A 14,177-nucleotide genomic window follows, 5' to 3' on the forward strand; every position below is an offset into this window, starting at 1 on the left:
ATGGCGTAAAAAGAACAAGAGTTAGGATTGGGTGATGTTTTTAGGGCTAATTGGATTAATAGTCACCGTGGTGATAGGGTAGGTGGAGGATAGCTCATGTGGCAAAAAAATTAGGATTTAAGCCCTGTGGTAAAGTTTGTTAGGATTTATGCCTAAAATTGAAAATTTCGTCAACTTTCTATTAATTATTAGCACATGAGCTAGCCCCATACGTTAACAATTAATGGAGAAGTCTGTTTTAGCCGGATATGTGTATGAAGAGTTTTATTTTAGCCTAATATGTGCGGTTCACGTGTTAATAATTAACAAAAAATTGATGAAATTTTTTAATTTAGTGCATAAATCCTAACCACATGAGCTATCTTCCAACTACTCTATCATCATAAAAACTATTAATCCACTTAAACCATGTTTTTATATTTAGAAACCAAACGATCACGTGGTCCGGTCATCCGCACCTAGCCCAACCCTAATCGAAGTTTTCGTAGTTAGCCCTCAGCAGCCCTACCAAAAATTTTCATGGAACATCGTTATTACCAAATGAGCTAAAAAGATAAAAAAGAACGCGTGCGGTGTCATTGGCGGTCTCATCCTCTCACAAACACAAAACATCCGAACTCCGATACATTCAACGAATTAAGTAACAGGATAAGCGATATGCCTTGAATTTCTCAGTCCGCATGACTCATGTGCTCCCCAGAGTACAAACCCTAACCTCCAAAAATTCACTGAAGAAAAGAAAGGATCAAACTCTCCAAAAATCCGTTCTTTGAATCTCCATGGAAGTTGCTTTTCAACCTTCCCCTGCAATTATTTGTATTTACCATCTTTATCTATCTGGGTTTTTTTTTGTTTTTTTTTAATAAAGTTAGAAACTTGAGCTAACATCTATGGTTTCTTCAACGTATCAGGTCAAAGGCAATCGAGGTTTCCGTCAAAGTCATGTTTGTTGCCGGTAATTCTTTTATTTCAGAATTTATCCCCTTTTTCTCTAGCTATTTTCTTTGATTCCCGTCGTTTTTTTACGGGAAAATATAAATTTGTAATCTTTAATTATGTTGGGAAATTATTAACTTGATGATTCCACAATTTCGCGAGATAAAAATTTTAATCTATAATTATATTCGGAATTAGTAGTTTGATGATTCGATAGGCACCTTTTAATCAGAATTTCGTACGAAGAAAATGGTGCTCACGAGTGCGGTTAAGGAACTAGCTGAAATTTTTGAGATAGTATAATGACAATCTGATTTTTGCAATTAAGCATGCCTTGTCGCTACTAATCGTTGGATTCGACATTTAGGTGGTTGTACGCAAATAGGGTGAATGTGCTTCAAGGTTAGCCGTGTATAAAATGTGCATTTGAATTATCTGCATTTAACACGCCAGTGCAGCATGCTAGACTTTCCCTCATCACAACTGTAGAATTAGCCATTGGTAAGCATTCCTTTAGGGCATTCATCCAATGTAGAATGTCTAGTGTCTACCGTACTTGAAAAGACTTCCTTTTTGTTTTGTTTATTAATCCCGTAGGTAGTATTGCAAGTTATCGACTTCATTAAGCACAAAAGTGTGAAGCAGCACAAACCCATCTGACCCGTCCCATTTATTTATGTTGTAACTGCTATGACATTTTTATTTGTAATGCAGCTGTTCGCTTATAAGGGACTTTCTATTGGGTGCTCTCCTCGCAGATGGCCCATTTCGAGAAATTTAAGCCATTGTAAGTATAGGCTATCTCAGTATAATATGTCATGAGTGATGCTGGCTTATAAGCAATGTACCTTTATGCGTGAATGGACTATAAAATCTCATGCCTCTTTGTTTTCCTTCCTCAGTGGCTCATCATAGTGTTTTATGCATTCAAAGGAAACATGGTAGCATATCGTGGTGTGACTTTGATGCAAAAGAGGAGTTTGGAAGACTGCATTGTAATATTAGATTGCATGACCAAAATAGGTTGTCCAGGTATACAGTTGTACGATCTGCTGAAGCTGGAACCTGTGATGCTGGCTATCCATTACCAGGTTTCTCTAACCAGTGATTTTCTGTTGTTTCCTCCTTTCTTTAGCAGCCTTATAAATCTGACTGACATCCATTCTTATTTTCAAGTGCAGAAGTAAGTATGGTCTCAAGAGTTAGGGGTATTGGCTTTTGTGCCATTACTGCTTTCAATGCCATTTATCTCTTTGTGCTGATGCTGATAGTCCATCCTCTTGTGCTGTTATTGGATCGATACAAAAGAAAAGCTCATATTTTTATTGCCAAAATTTGGGCCACTGCTACGATTACACCATTTGTTAGGATCAAGTATGAGGGACTGGAGAATTTGCCTCCGCCTGATGCTCCTGCTGTGTATGTTTCCAACCACCAAAGCTTTTTAGACATCTATGTTCTTTTCACAATTGGGAGACCCTTTAAGTTTATCAGCAAGACCAGCATATTTCTCTATCCCATTATTGGGTGGGCCATGTTTCTGATGGGTGTAATTCCTTTAAAGCGCATGGACAGAAAAAGCCAATTGGTATGCCGTTTCCTTTGTTCCATCTATATATGTTGATCATTATCTAAACAATGGTTTTAAAGTATGTTTGCTTCTGTATATAGGAATGCTTTAAGAGTTGCGTAGATCTTATCAAGAAGGGGGCCTCTGTCTTTTTCTTCCCTGAGGGAACACGCAGCAAAGATGGAAAATTAGGTGCTTTCAAGGTGAGATCTTTTAGGATTCTTTGTTCTTTTGGATGGTTATGTAAAATTGTAAGTAACCAGACTGGAACTTGCAGTTGTTGGTTACGGAGGCATATAATGGACAATTGATTTAGTTAGTTTGATCTCATCCATAGTTTTTGTTGCACCATTTGTATAATTTATTTCCTAAGAGGCTTTTCCCCCCTTCTCTTCCTCTTGTTGTTGACATGCAGAGAGGGGCCTTCAGTCTTGCAGCGAAAACCAAGGTACCAGTAGTTCCAATTACCCTTATAGGAACCGGAAAGATCATGCCTCCGGGAAGGGAGACTACCTTGAATACTGGAGCTGTTAAAGTTGTTATTCATAAACCTATAGAAGGAAATGATACAGAAGTACTGTGTAGGGAAAGCAGAAACATAATCGCTAGTGCACTTGATCGTCAAGGCTGAGCTGTCTACTGCCATTTGTTCTGTTTGGTTTCTATGATTTGATACTTGGTTCTTTTCTGTGGGAGTGAAGAAATATAGTCAGAAAGGTATGAATCATTTGTGGAATTGCCTCTTTGCTTGTTAATTGCTTCGATATTTAGTTATTTACTCATGAAAAAACTTATAAGATTCAATATAGACCATCTTTAAGTTTGATCGTCGCCTGTATAGACTTAGCTGTCGTACAGAAAAAATCTGAAATTTACATGTGGATGGTTTCGTCTCGTGTTAAATTCAATTTAGTCTTACACCTGATGCTGTCCGGGTTTGCTTGCTTCTAGATATTAAGTACATGCTTGGTCTCTTGTACATATTCGAACTCACATTCTACTATGCTCCGATGTATGGGATACCCGTAAAATAGTAGAAAATTCCTTGAACTAACATGTTTTTGGTACTCGTGTTTGCTGTCCCATTGTTAGGTTGTGGATAGCTGATGATACAGGGCAACAAAATCAAAGCTGAATCTGAAGTTATCGTGCTTTTAACGTCTCATTGCCTGAGGCTGTCCGTCCCATTCCCATACTTTCAAACTTGCAGGCGCCGCCTACAGTAAACGTCGTCATCCCAGTAGACACGCAGAAGCGGACGCTTGGCCGGACCCCGGGTTCCGGGAGTTTTTGTCCAGTGTCGCCTTCAACTGTTTAGATAATAAAATGGAGACGAAGGCCATTTTTGTTTTGATCATTGTTTTTTGTTTATTTTTCTTTGAAGAGAAATATCCTCTTCCCACGTTGAAAATCTCAGATGCCGATCCTTTGAGCTGGTTATAAAATAATTTTTATGGTAATTATGTTATTATATTGTAAAGCTTCAAATTTGGAGATATTTCGTGGATGCTGCTAGGACGAGACTACTTTCACATCTCACTTTTTAACAAGGAATAGGTGCTCGTCGTCTTATTTATAGCTGTTGGATGAGTTTAAATTTTAAAATTCGTGTGGTAGATAAATTTTAAAATTTGAACTTATTCAATGATAATAAGTAAGGTGATAACAATCCATGTTAATTGATTTATTCACAATGACCGATTTTATTTTACTTCGCATCTTTGTCTGATCGAATGTAGTCGAATGTAGTCACATCCATGCTTTCATACTTTAATCATTGTGAAATTCACAAGGCGAAAATTATAAAATTATTTTTGTGGGGGCTCATGTAGTCCATGTGGGATTAGTCGTATTCTTGGCCGGAACAATGAACCTACTTGAAAAGATCATTTGGACAGGTTAATTTGGAAATAAACAGATATTATTGTTAATTAAGTACATATAGTGGGTAGGTTAGGCCGATGTCTTATCCAAGTCATAAAAACTTATGAAGTTCGCACTTAAAACTTTTTTACAAAATTCAACACAATAGTAAATTAAACAAAAATATGTGGCAATAATAACATGTAGGGATAAAAGGTAGAAAACATTATAAAAATAAAAAATATATTTGCGAATAGTAATTGTTATTGTTTTTATCCTCCTTTCTTTCAAACAATGAACTTGCAAGAAGACAATTACAGTTTAAAGTGAATAGTAAAAGCTATTTTATGAACGTTTTTTTTATTTTCAACTTTTTACCGCAAGATCTAAAAATTAAATTTCAGAAAGCAAAATGAAACGAAGTTCAAAATTCAAGAACAGTTAAAAAAAATTTCTCTATTCAATCCTAAAGAATCTTCAATTTTTGGGACTAAATCCATTTATAGTGCTGTAAAAACATTTCAGTAACGGCATTGACTTTCTTCGGTTTTTTCACCTTCTTCAATTTCGGTAAGAAGAGATATCTGAATTAGTCTCTCTCTCGGTGGTGACATCTCGACGCCCAGTTGTTGTTCCATATACCTGAAACTCTCTGTCCGTGGCTGGCGGCAACCAGCCGAATGAAAATCTAAGACCTCCTGCTTTTACTGTGAGTTGCTTCTCTCTCCCTCTCTCTCTCTCCCAATCTCATATGCTTCGATCATTTCTGCAAAGATGCGAATTCATATCATATGGGTTCTTCCCTTTATCGAGAAAAATTTGTCAAAATTTGAAATTACTGTAATTTTGATTGCACGTCTTTAGGGAAATGTCAGTTCTTCTTCCACGGTGCTCAATAAGGTTCGTTGCTTGTTTTTTTGTTGGGTTAATTTGCAGGGGTTTCTTAATTTATTGGTTTTTGAGGGGGATTCTTAATTAATTTGGTCAACGTCAGGAAACAGTAGTTTTTCGAGGATCAAGTGATTGTTCTTGGTGATTAAGCTGATAAAAAATGGATAAAAGTTTAAGTAGATGTTTACTCATACTGCTTTAGACTGCTTAGTTATGCACTGTTTACTATCTAGGGATCTGAGTTGTATAATTTGAGGATATATAGCAATGGATGCCGATTTGTTTGCTATAAGAAGACCAAACTTACCATTTTTGGTTACATCAAATCGTAAACATTCGGTTTACTATAAATCGGGTCGTTATCTTACACTATTAGCTTATGGAATTTTGGTTGAGCATTTGGTGGAAAAATGTTATTGGAACCTGGGGATTGTTTTAGATTCATACTTCCTTTCCGGTTGGTGTTTATAAGCCACTTAGAACTGAGTATGATGATTTTGATGTTCATTGCGAATTTGGATGTTCATTTTGGTATGCAGGTGACGTTGATGTGTTTAATTGAGTAAAGATGTTGGATTGTGGTTACAACAAGTCACAGTACGTGGGAGGCCAGAGAGACAAGTTTGTGAGGTACCAAATATAATATTTCTTTGTCAAATTTTGCAAATTTTTTCCGGAGAATCGTTGCCAAACGTAAAGATCTGGTTCTAGTGATTCACAACGATCTGTTACATGTTTGTATGACTAGTTGAGATGCCACGTCTGCTTAAATTTTAGGAAGTATGTAGTCTCTAAGTCCAATAAATAGTTTAGCAATTTGCCTTAATGATAAATATGTTTGGAATTTCATTTTTCTTTTCAAGTAGGTTCTTTTCTTCTTCTAAATATTAGTTGGCACAAAACCGAGGGCAGTGGCGTTCTAGGATTCATACAGCCGACCCCACTTAGTGGGATAAGGCTTTGTTGTTTTTGTTGTATTCATGTTGCATTATGTAAGAATTAGTGGGATAATATATTAGTTCCCGGTCAGTGCCTCATGCTTCCTTTTCTATGATGAAAGCTGAACGTATATGTTTCTAATAGTGTTGAAACAAGATTTGGGTCATTTGGTAGAACGGCATCGAATGTTGTGCTTATTGGCAGTGTTTATTGATTTTCTAGGCTGGATGACTTGGACTCTAGATTGTCATCGCCTTCTGATTCTGGAGGGAGAAGATGTGGGTTTAATATTGAGGGACTAACCCGGACTGCTCCTGCAAGGGATACATCTTTTAAGAGAGGAATGAAAAAGGGGTCTGAAGGTCTTAAGTCAATCGGCCGATCACTTGGATTTGGGATTTCTCGTGCAGTGTTCCCTGAAGATCTTAAAGGGTCAGACAAGAAGATATATGATCCTCAGGACAAATTTCTCTTGTTGTGGAATAGATTTTTTGTCATCTCATGTATTCTGGCAGTGTCTGTGGACCCTCTGTTTTTCTATCTTCCAGTCATCAATAGTTCATCAAATTGTCTTGGTATAGATCGAAGGTTGGCTATCACAGCAACCACACTGCGGATGATTGTTGATGCTTTCTATCTTATTCACATGGCCCTCCAGTTTAGAACAGCTTACATTGCTCCATCATCTCGGGTTTTTGGAAGAGGTGAACTGGTGATTGATCCAGCACGAATAGCCAAGCGATACTTACGAAGTTATTTCATCATTGATTTTCTTTCAGTGCTACCCCTACCACAGGTAAGAGTGTGTTTCCCTGAATTATTCCACATGGCTATACCGCTTTCCTATAGTTTTGGCTCTTATTTTGTTTTGTCTTTTCGTTTCTATGTATTGTTAATTATTGGCATATTTCATTTTGTAGTAGAAGATTTGAAAAATACGCTGAAAGGAAACTGTTAACTGTTAAGCCTATATTTTTTTTCTATGCAACACTAAAAGGCCATAATTTGTGCAGATTGTAGTTTGGAGGTTTCTTCAGAGGTCCAAAGGTTCAGATGTGCTTGCTACAAAACAGGCTTTGCTTTTCATAGTTTTATTTCAGTATATTCCCAGACTTTTTCGAGTCTATCCTTTGACTTCAGAACTGAAAAGAACAGCTGGCGTCTTTGCTGAAACTGCTTGGGCAGGTGCTGCATACTATTTGCTATTATATATGCTCGCTAGTCATGTGAGTACCTATTTTGTTTCTACCCTTGCTGTTTTGTTCCTTGTTTGCTTGCTGTATGTTATTCATCTTTCTTTTTCTTTCTTTGCATATGAACATTTGATACAAATTATTTTCCATTGAATGTTATTATTGTCATCAGACTCATCAAGTACTTATTTTTCTTTTGATCGTCATACATTAACATGGAAATTATACTTTTCTTTGGGAGCAATTATTATCCGTTGGATGATATCTTTGCAGATAGTTGGGGCATTCTGGTATTTGTTAGCTTTAGAACGCAATGATACATGCTGGCAGATGGCTTGTACTGATATTGGAAAACCATGTGATAAAACTCTCTTGTACTGCGGGAACCAAAACAATTTAGATAATGCAACTTGGTCCAATGTTACTGGAAACATCCTATCAAAATGCTCGGCAGATGACAATAATACCTACTTTGATTTTGGAATCTTTAATTCGGCTTTATCATCTGGGGTTGTTTCATCCAAGAAGTTCATTGTCAAGTACTGTTACTGTTTATGGTGGGGACTACAGAATTTAAGGTAATGATGTCGTCTGAAATAACCAATGTTCCTGATCCTAGTCATAAAGTTCAATCTATTTTATGTAGTGGTTTCACATAATGTTACAAAACCGTTGCGCCTCTTGCAGGCTTTAAAGTTTTCGCTTTTAACAGCATTTTGTCTGACTTCTTTATACAGTACGCTTGGTCAGGGTCTTGCAACCAGCACCTATCCTGGAGAGGTTATATTTTCCATATCACTGGCTATATTTGGACTTATCCTCTTCGCACTTTTGATAGGAAACATGCAGGTAAACTTGGAAGTAACAGTTGATGCTTGTAATGTAGCGTGAAAAGCAGAACATCATCTGATATCGCTAATATTCTGTGTGTTATGGTATTGTTACAGACCTATCTTCAGTCTCTTACTATTCGACTTGAGGAGATGAGGGTCAAAAGACGCGATTCAGAGCAGTGGATGCATCACCGCTTGCTCCCACAAGACCTTAGGGAACGCGTCAGGCGATATGATCAATATAAGTGGTTGGAAACACGCGGGGTGGACGAGCAGAGTTTGGTTCAGAGCCTACCAAAGGATCTCAGGAGAGATATTAAGCGGCACCTCTGTTTGGCATTAGTGAGGAGGGTATGATTAGTAATTCTTTTGTTCTTTGTGTTTCCTTCTAGTGGTAATTGGTTTCATATATGTTGGTTGGTCCCACTGTGAATCATTAGATAAATTGTACTTTGCCGGTCATTGCAGGTTCCTTTGTTTGATAATATGGACGAGAGTTTGCTTGATGCCATTTGTGAGAGACTGAAACCAAGTTTATTCACAGAGAGTACTTACATAGTTCGGGAAGGAGATCCTGTTGACGAGATGCTTTTCATCATACGTGGTCGCCTTGAGAGTGTTACAACAGATGGTGGCAGGAGTGGGTTTTTTAACCGAAGTTTCCTGAAAGAAGGTGATTTCTGTGGTGAGGAACTTCTAACTTGGGCACTGGATCCCAAATCTGGTGCCAACCTCCCATCATCTACTCGGACAGTTAAGGCTTTAACTGAGGTTGAGGCCTTTGCTCTTGTGGCTGAAGAGTTGAAATTTGTTGCCAGTCAGTTTAGGCGCCTTCACAGCAGACAGGTTCAGCACACCTTCCGTTTCTACTCACAACAATGGCGGACTTGGGCTGCTTGCTTTATCCAAGCAGCATGGCGTCGCTATTCCAAGAGGAAAATCTTGGAGCTTCGTCGTAAGGAAGAGGAAGCAGAAGCAGAAGCCTTGGGAGGTGCTCGCAGCAACGCTGGAGGTTCATATAGCATTGGTGCCACATTTTTAGCTTCTAGGTTTGCTGCAAATGCACTTCGTAATGTCCACCGAAACAGGAATTTGAAGAGCGCTCGAGAATTAATCAAACTACAAAAGCCTCCGGAGCCCGATTTTAGCGCTGAAGGTGCTGATTGATTTGTGATGCATTATATGACTGGATCAAAATACCGATCAGCGTCTATTTTCTAGGTTGTCACAAACAATGTAATATGTAGAAATACCAGCTTGGAACTTGAAGAAATGTTAAAATTGTATGTTTGATACAGTTGTTTTCCATTAGGGATGGTTGGAAGATTATGCATTGCCTTTTATCTTTATTCACAGAACGATTTTGTGTTCACGGTTTGTACTTTTTAGTTTTTATAGCAGAACAGATGAGCCAAATCTCCAAATATTTGACAAGAAAATATAACAATACGCAGCAGGGACAGGAATTCCATTTTTCATTCCTCAAATCACCGTCGAGCCATTGATGGCACGAAGATTGCTTACAATTTTCTGTGTTTTCGTATGGAACAGAATGAAGACGATGTTATAAGAACAAATGAACAAAAAGAACTAGAACTTAAAAAGGGACCTGTATAGAGAGAGGCTAAGAATAACAACTTCTATGACTCTAGATTCAAAATGAACCCAGTTGGTAGCTTCACAAGGACATTCTACAAGTACCGTCAAAGTGAATTTCGTGCTTCCTCGTGGAAAAACAAACGAATCGTTTCCTTCACCTTAGGACTATAAATCAGTCGAACTTCACTGACGAATAGATGAGCCTGGTAAACCAGAAGCATGCATAGAAACCGATTGTACCAGTCAGCACGAAGAAAGAATAGGAAGCAATCAGCATATACCCGAAATACAAGGCTCCAGAAACTGGCTTCTTAATGTCAAGCTTAGTGAAGAAGTAGAAGGCTGCGTACAGGAAAAGGTAGAGCGCTGAGGAGCCTGAGGTCAAGTACGACCTCCACCACCAAAGGTAGTCTTCACTGCACAACTGGAAGTAGCATAGCACAATTGTGATCTCGGCACAAGTGATGATGAGGATAATGAAGACGATGAAAAGGAATCCAAATATGTAATAGAATTGATGCAACCATATAGATGTAAGGATGAAGAAGAGCTCAATAAAGACGGCCCCGAATGGGAGTATGCCTCCAATTAGGATAGAGAAGGCTGGATGCATGTACCACGCCTGTTCAGGGACTTGCCTAGGGATCTTGTTGGTTTTCACAGGATCCTCGATCAATAGCTTCCTAAAACCCACATAAGCACCAACGTAGATAAGTGGAACTGAAATGCCAAACCATAAGAATACCAGAGCAAACATGGTTCCAAATGGAACTGCCCCAGAGGATTTCTCACCCCAGATAAGAGCATTCAAGACGAAGAAAATGGCAAAGAGAGTTGCAGGAAACACGAAAGCTGTTTTGAGACTGATTTTCTTCCATTCTGTTCCCTTAAACATTTTGTACAGACGGGCTGCAGAGTATCCAGCAAAGAGGCCCATAAAGACCCAGAGGAGGAGCATGGCAGTCATCAACCCACCTCGGTTTGAAGGGGAGAGGAATCCAAGGACTGCGAAGAGCATGGTGACGAGAATCATCCCAAAGAACTGCACACCCGTCCCAACATACACGCACAGTAGATCTGAGTTTACTGGAGGTCTGAATACATCGCCATGAACCAGTTTCCATCCTGTCTCTTCTTGGGCTTCTTCTTGGGACTCTAGTTGGTTGTACTTGGAGATATCCCGGTAAAGTGTCCGCAACATTATCATAGCAACCATGCCCGAAAGGAAAAGAACAATCATCAAAGAATTAACAATTGAGAACCAGTGGATTTGATCATCCGCCACCAGAAGATATGTGTCCCACCGAGATGCCCACTTTACATCACTCTCCTAGAGGTTAAACAAAAGCCAATCCGAAACCCAACTCAAAACGGCAAACAAAGAAGTCATTTACTAGGAAATGGCAAGGGCACCAACCTGGAACTCAACATCATATGTAAATATAACTTCCTTTTTATCTTCAACCTCCTGAGGAGATTCAGAGCTGGTAACTGTTCGTTTCGCATGGGGATCACAGGTTGTTAAACGTTTATCCTTACTCCACTCGCCTTCGTATTCATGCTTAACACTGCATTAATAAAAACTTGTCCGCTATCATATAGGTAATTTGAACCCTCATTGGAGAGATGAGATAGAATAAACTAATTAGCCTATGATAGAAAAGAATAACAAATAAATACCTGAATGGCTTCACCTCAAATCCGACAATCCTGGCAGATTCTGTCATTTGGTCCTTGTGATACTTGACTGTAAATGTTAAGTGATTGTTGATAAAATGCTTTTCATCCTTGTTCTATAAATGTTTAAAGGAAAACGGAAAAATCAGAACTCTTCAATAAGCACATCAACAAAAGAATTAAGATGACGCAAAGAATGCTAATTGGTCAAACAGGCAACAGCTACCCCAGCATATTGTCCTCTAAGACCAACATGAAACCCATGTTGATAAACTAAGGCGTTTTCCTGATCAGGCCTTGGTATAGGGACAACCAGAGGGAGATTATCCAGAATCCTGTAATTTGGAAAAAGTATCAGAATGTAAGTCAATTGTTCATCACATCAGACAGGATCATATGATTCAAATGCATGGTATTCAGAATTTGCGCCTCACATATTCACCCGATACTCATCATCTATCTTTTCCTTGAATTCCTTTGCAGTTTTTGCATTAAGAACTACACGGCATAAAACATTGCACATTTGTGGTTCTCTCATTTTGAACTGCAACAAAAGATAAAATAAAATCCTTAGCGGCTCAATAACCAAAGTGATGAACAACAGAACCATAGCAATAATATCACTTTAAGCTACTCTACCTCGTAAGGAGAGTTTTCAATGCGATCACCACGGAGAACTTCCCCAAGATTCTCTGCACTGTCTACTATACGCTCCGGGGTACAGTATGGGAGGGAATAGTACGAGTAAGGAAGTTGAGTTTTTGTAGAGGTCAATTTGTTCACTTTCACATTCAAGGGATTTCCCTGCACATACAATGGTAAACAGTGTGAATACAACGCCATTAGATAGCAAAACGATCTACATCACGAAGCTCGTTCATTAAATTATGAGACCTACTAGATCCATTGTAAAAGTCTTAAATGATTTCTTTCGAGCCCTTCTACACGTTACTAAATCCATACTCTATCGTTTCTTCCTCAATTGCCTAGTTGAGAAAGGATTTCACTACCTCAAAGCTGAATCAGCAGACCTTAAAATTTTCCTTTTCCCCGAAAACTGAAAAATCTTTACAATCAGGACGACAATACAAGCTCTAACACTTACCGGACAAATGAGAACACGAAAAAAATTAAAAACTTAGAACTGTACTTGTAAATGTGCATGTTATCGCATTGTTGCAATCGAAAAAACACTAATTTCAATCCATATTTCACGCAACATAAGAAGCCAACAGAGATTCACAACGTTTTAAGCCAAAAACATGCAGAAATGCAGCAAATTGAACGTAGATCTCACGACCCGAGTCACAAAATGGCAAATTTATAAAAGCTTTCGCCAAAAGACCCGAAATTGTAAACACCCAAATGTATACGGATCTGTCTGTAAATAAGAACACGCACTAAAAAACTGCCATGGCATACATTACATTCAATTATACGCAGAGGTTTAACCATATACAAATATACGTATATATACATATACATATACATTTATTAATACACAGAGAGAGAGAGAGAGAGAGAGAGAGAGTTGAAGGTGCTGACGTATTGGAAATCTTGAGGGGCGACACCCGGGAGGTAGAAGCAGCGAGCATGCAAGAAGAACAAAAGACAGACAGAGATCCATAGCTGAAAAGCGAGAGGTCCTCTCGCCATGGCTTCTTCCCACAGGATCTAGATCCACTTCCCCTCTCTCTCTCTCTCTTTCTCTGCAACTCAGGGACTGGGTGTGTGTTGGTACGATTTTATCAAATCAATGTATCACTCGGTGGTTGGTTTTTTGTTTGCTTTAAAAACAAAGAGAAGAACGATAAAGCGCTCTCTCTCTCTCTCTCTCTGTCTCTCTCTCAACAAAATGGTTGGGATTTCCAAGACAAGGCTGACCATTTGAAATCTTCTGTAATCACCATTGGATCTTTTTCGCGGGGATGATGTGCGGTGACGATTGGTTTGGACTTCACGTACGGACTTACGGACTGACTGACTGACGGTGATTACAAGTTTTTTTCATTGGTTTGGACGTCACTCCCTGTTTAGTAAAATATTCCAATTCTTTGTATTGTATATGTAAATTACAAGGGATTTGAAAATTTAATTTATAGTGTGTGCAGTTCGGACTGTACTGACTATTTCAGTTGAATAGAATAATTAGTTGTCACTGACTAAATTAGTCGAGCGTTTGGTGCTCTACCAGATTAAAACATTAACTATTTAGTATTATGTTTGATATTGTGCCGATCATCATACTGTAATTATAAAATTAATTTTTATAGAAATTTGGATGCCTCAACTTTGATTAATTTCACCCAAAACAAAAACTTTGTCATGATACTTCTAGATTTTCCCCAGACCTTTTGCTTCTCACACAGAAAAGCCAAAAATTCTCCATCTTCCTCTCAAAAATGGATTTTAACAGTTACCCTTCATCTCAACCCTTTAACTTATGTACCCTAAAAAATGTGTTAACTATTGTTTTAAGAGAAATAAAATAAGGAAAATGGGATCCAGCCGTCCGGCCGTCCGCCGAGTTGCTCACTTGAACTGCCCCAGAACTTGCCCTGCAGCAGGCTAAACTTGTTTGCCTCTAAGTGGGGAATTTTCTCACTGACCAAACAATTCAGCCAACGTAATTCCAGTAAACTGGCACCATACTTTGTCATGGTAGAGTGAGGCACA

The 14,177-nt window shown here is 38.5% G+C and overlaps 3 protein-coding genes across 4 annotated transcripts; 2 read left to right on the forward strand and 1 right to left on the reverse strand.

Moving 5' to 3' along the window:
• Positions 1-580: 580 nt before the first annotated feature.
• LOC137708702 (1-acyl-sn-glycerol-3-phosphate acyltransferase BAT2, chloroplastic-like) lies at positions 581-4,078 on the forward strand. Its single transcript, XM_068447837.1, has 8 exons — positions 581-816; positions 912-955; positions 1,651-1,723; positions 1,839-2,027; positions 2,118-2,524; positions 2,608-2,709; positions 2,922-3,223; positions 3,599-4,078. Exons 1-7 carry the CDS (start codon positions 780-782, stop codon positions 3,135-3,137), a joined length of 1,068 nt encoding a protein of 355 aa, XP_068303938.1. The 5' UTR covers positions 581-779; the 3' UTR covers positions 3,138-3,223; positions 3,599-4,078.
• An 813-nt stretch (positions 4,079-4,891) lies between these two features.
• On the forward strand, positions 4,892-9,574 carry LOC137731631 (probable cyclic nucleotide-gated ion channel 5). Of its 2 annotated transcripts, none has more exons than XM_068470796.1 (8): positions 4,892-5,078; positions 5,800-5,890; positions 6,422-6,995; positions 7,213-7,425; positions 7,666-7,970; positions 8,130-8,241; positions 8,340-8,576; positions 8,694-9,574. In XM_068470796.1, exons 2-8 carry the CDS (start codon positions 5,829-5,831, stop codon positions 9,390-9,392), a joined length of 2,202 nt encoding a protein of 733 aa, XP_068326897.1. In that variant the 5' UTR covers positions 4,892-5,078; positions 5,800-5,828; the 3' UTR covers positions 9,393-9,574. The 2 variants fall into 2 exon arrangements, with proteins under 2 accessions (XP_068326897.1, XP_068326906.1); XM_068470805.1 differs by lacking the exon at positions 4,892-5,078 and adding an exon at positions 5,096-5,269.
• A 129-nt stretch (positions 9,575-9,703) lies between these two features.
• LOC137731643 (transmembrane 9 superfamily member 10-like) lies at positions 9,704-13,311 on the reverse strand. The gene is made up of 7 exons (XM_068470818.1): positions 13,047-13,311; positions 12,141-12,305; positions 11,936-12,045; positions 11,728-11,836; positions 11,505-11,617; positions 11,242-11,392; positions 9,704-11,154 (listed from the first exon to the last, which is right to left on the reverse strand). The coding sequence occupies exons 1-7, from the start codon at positions 13,155-13,157 to the stop codon at positions 9,997-9,999; spliced, it is 1,917 nt and encodes a 638-aa protein (XP_068326919.1). The 5' UTR covers positions 13,158-13,311; the 3' UTR covers positions 9,704-9,996.
• Positions 13,312-14,177: the final 866 nt, after the last annotated feature.

This window comes from Pyrus communis, chromosome 1, assembly GCF_963583255.1.
Source record: "Pyrus communis chromosome 1, drPyrComm1.1, whole genome shotgun sequence".
Lineage (NCBI taxonomy): Eukaryota > Viridiplantae > Streptophyta > Magnoliopsida > Rosales > Rosaceae > Pyrus > Pyrus communis.

What these genes read in the sequence shown, in the direction of transcription:
- LOC137731643 (XM_068470818.1), bottom strand. Translation starts at nt 13,157, where the DNA reads ATGGCGAGAGGACCTCTCGCTTTTCAGCTATGGATCTCTGTCTGTCTT. An exon ending in TTGAAAACTCTCCTTACGAG is followed by an intron (nt 12,046 to 12,140) that starts GTAGAGTAGCTT and finishes CTTTTGTTGCAG; the next exon opens with TTCAAAATGAGAGAACCACA. An exon ending in TTAGAGGACAATATGCTGGG is followed by an intron (nt 11,618 to 11,727) that starts GTAGCTGTTGCC and finishes AAACATTTATAG; the next exon opens with AACAAGGATGAAAAGCATTT.
- LOC137731631 (XM_068470796.1), top strand. Translation starts at nt 5,829, where the DNA reads ATGTTGGATTGTGGTTACAACAAGTCACAGTACGTGGGAGGCCAGAGA. An exon ending in TATATATGCTCGCTAGTCAT is followed by an intron (nt 7,426 to 7,665) that starts GTGAGTACCTAT and finishes ATATCTTTGCAG; the next exon opens with ATAGTTGGGGCATTCTGGTA. An exon ending in TTTTGATAGGAAACATGCAG is followed by an intron (nt 8,242 to 8,339) that starts GTAAACTTGGAA and finishes GTATTGTTACAG; the next exon opens with ACCTATCTTCAGTCTCTTAC.
- LOC137708702 (XM_068447837.1), top strand. Translation starts at nt 780, where the DNA reads ATGGAAGTTGCTTTTCAACCTTCCCCTGCAATTATTT. An exon ending in CAAAGTCATGTTTGTTGCCG is followed by an intron (nt 956 to 1,650) that starts GTAATTCTTTTA and finishes TTTGTAATGCAG; the next exon opens with CTGTTCGCTTATAAGGGACT. An exon ending in GAAAATTAGGTGCTTTCAAG is followed by an intron (nt 2,710 to 2,921) that starts GTGAGATCTTTT and finishes GTTGACATGCAG; the next exon opens with AGAGGGGCCTTCAGTCTTGC.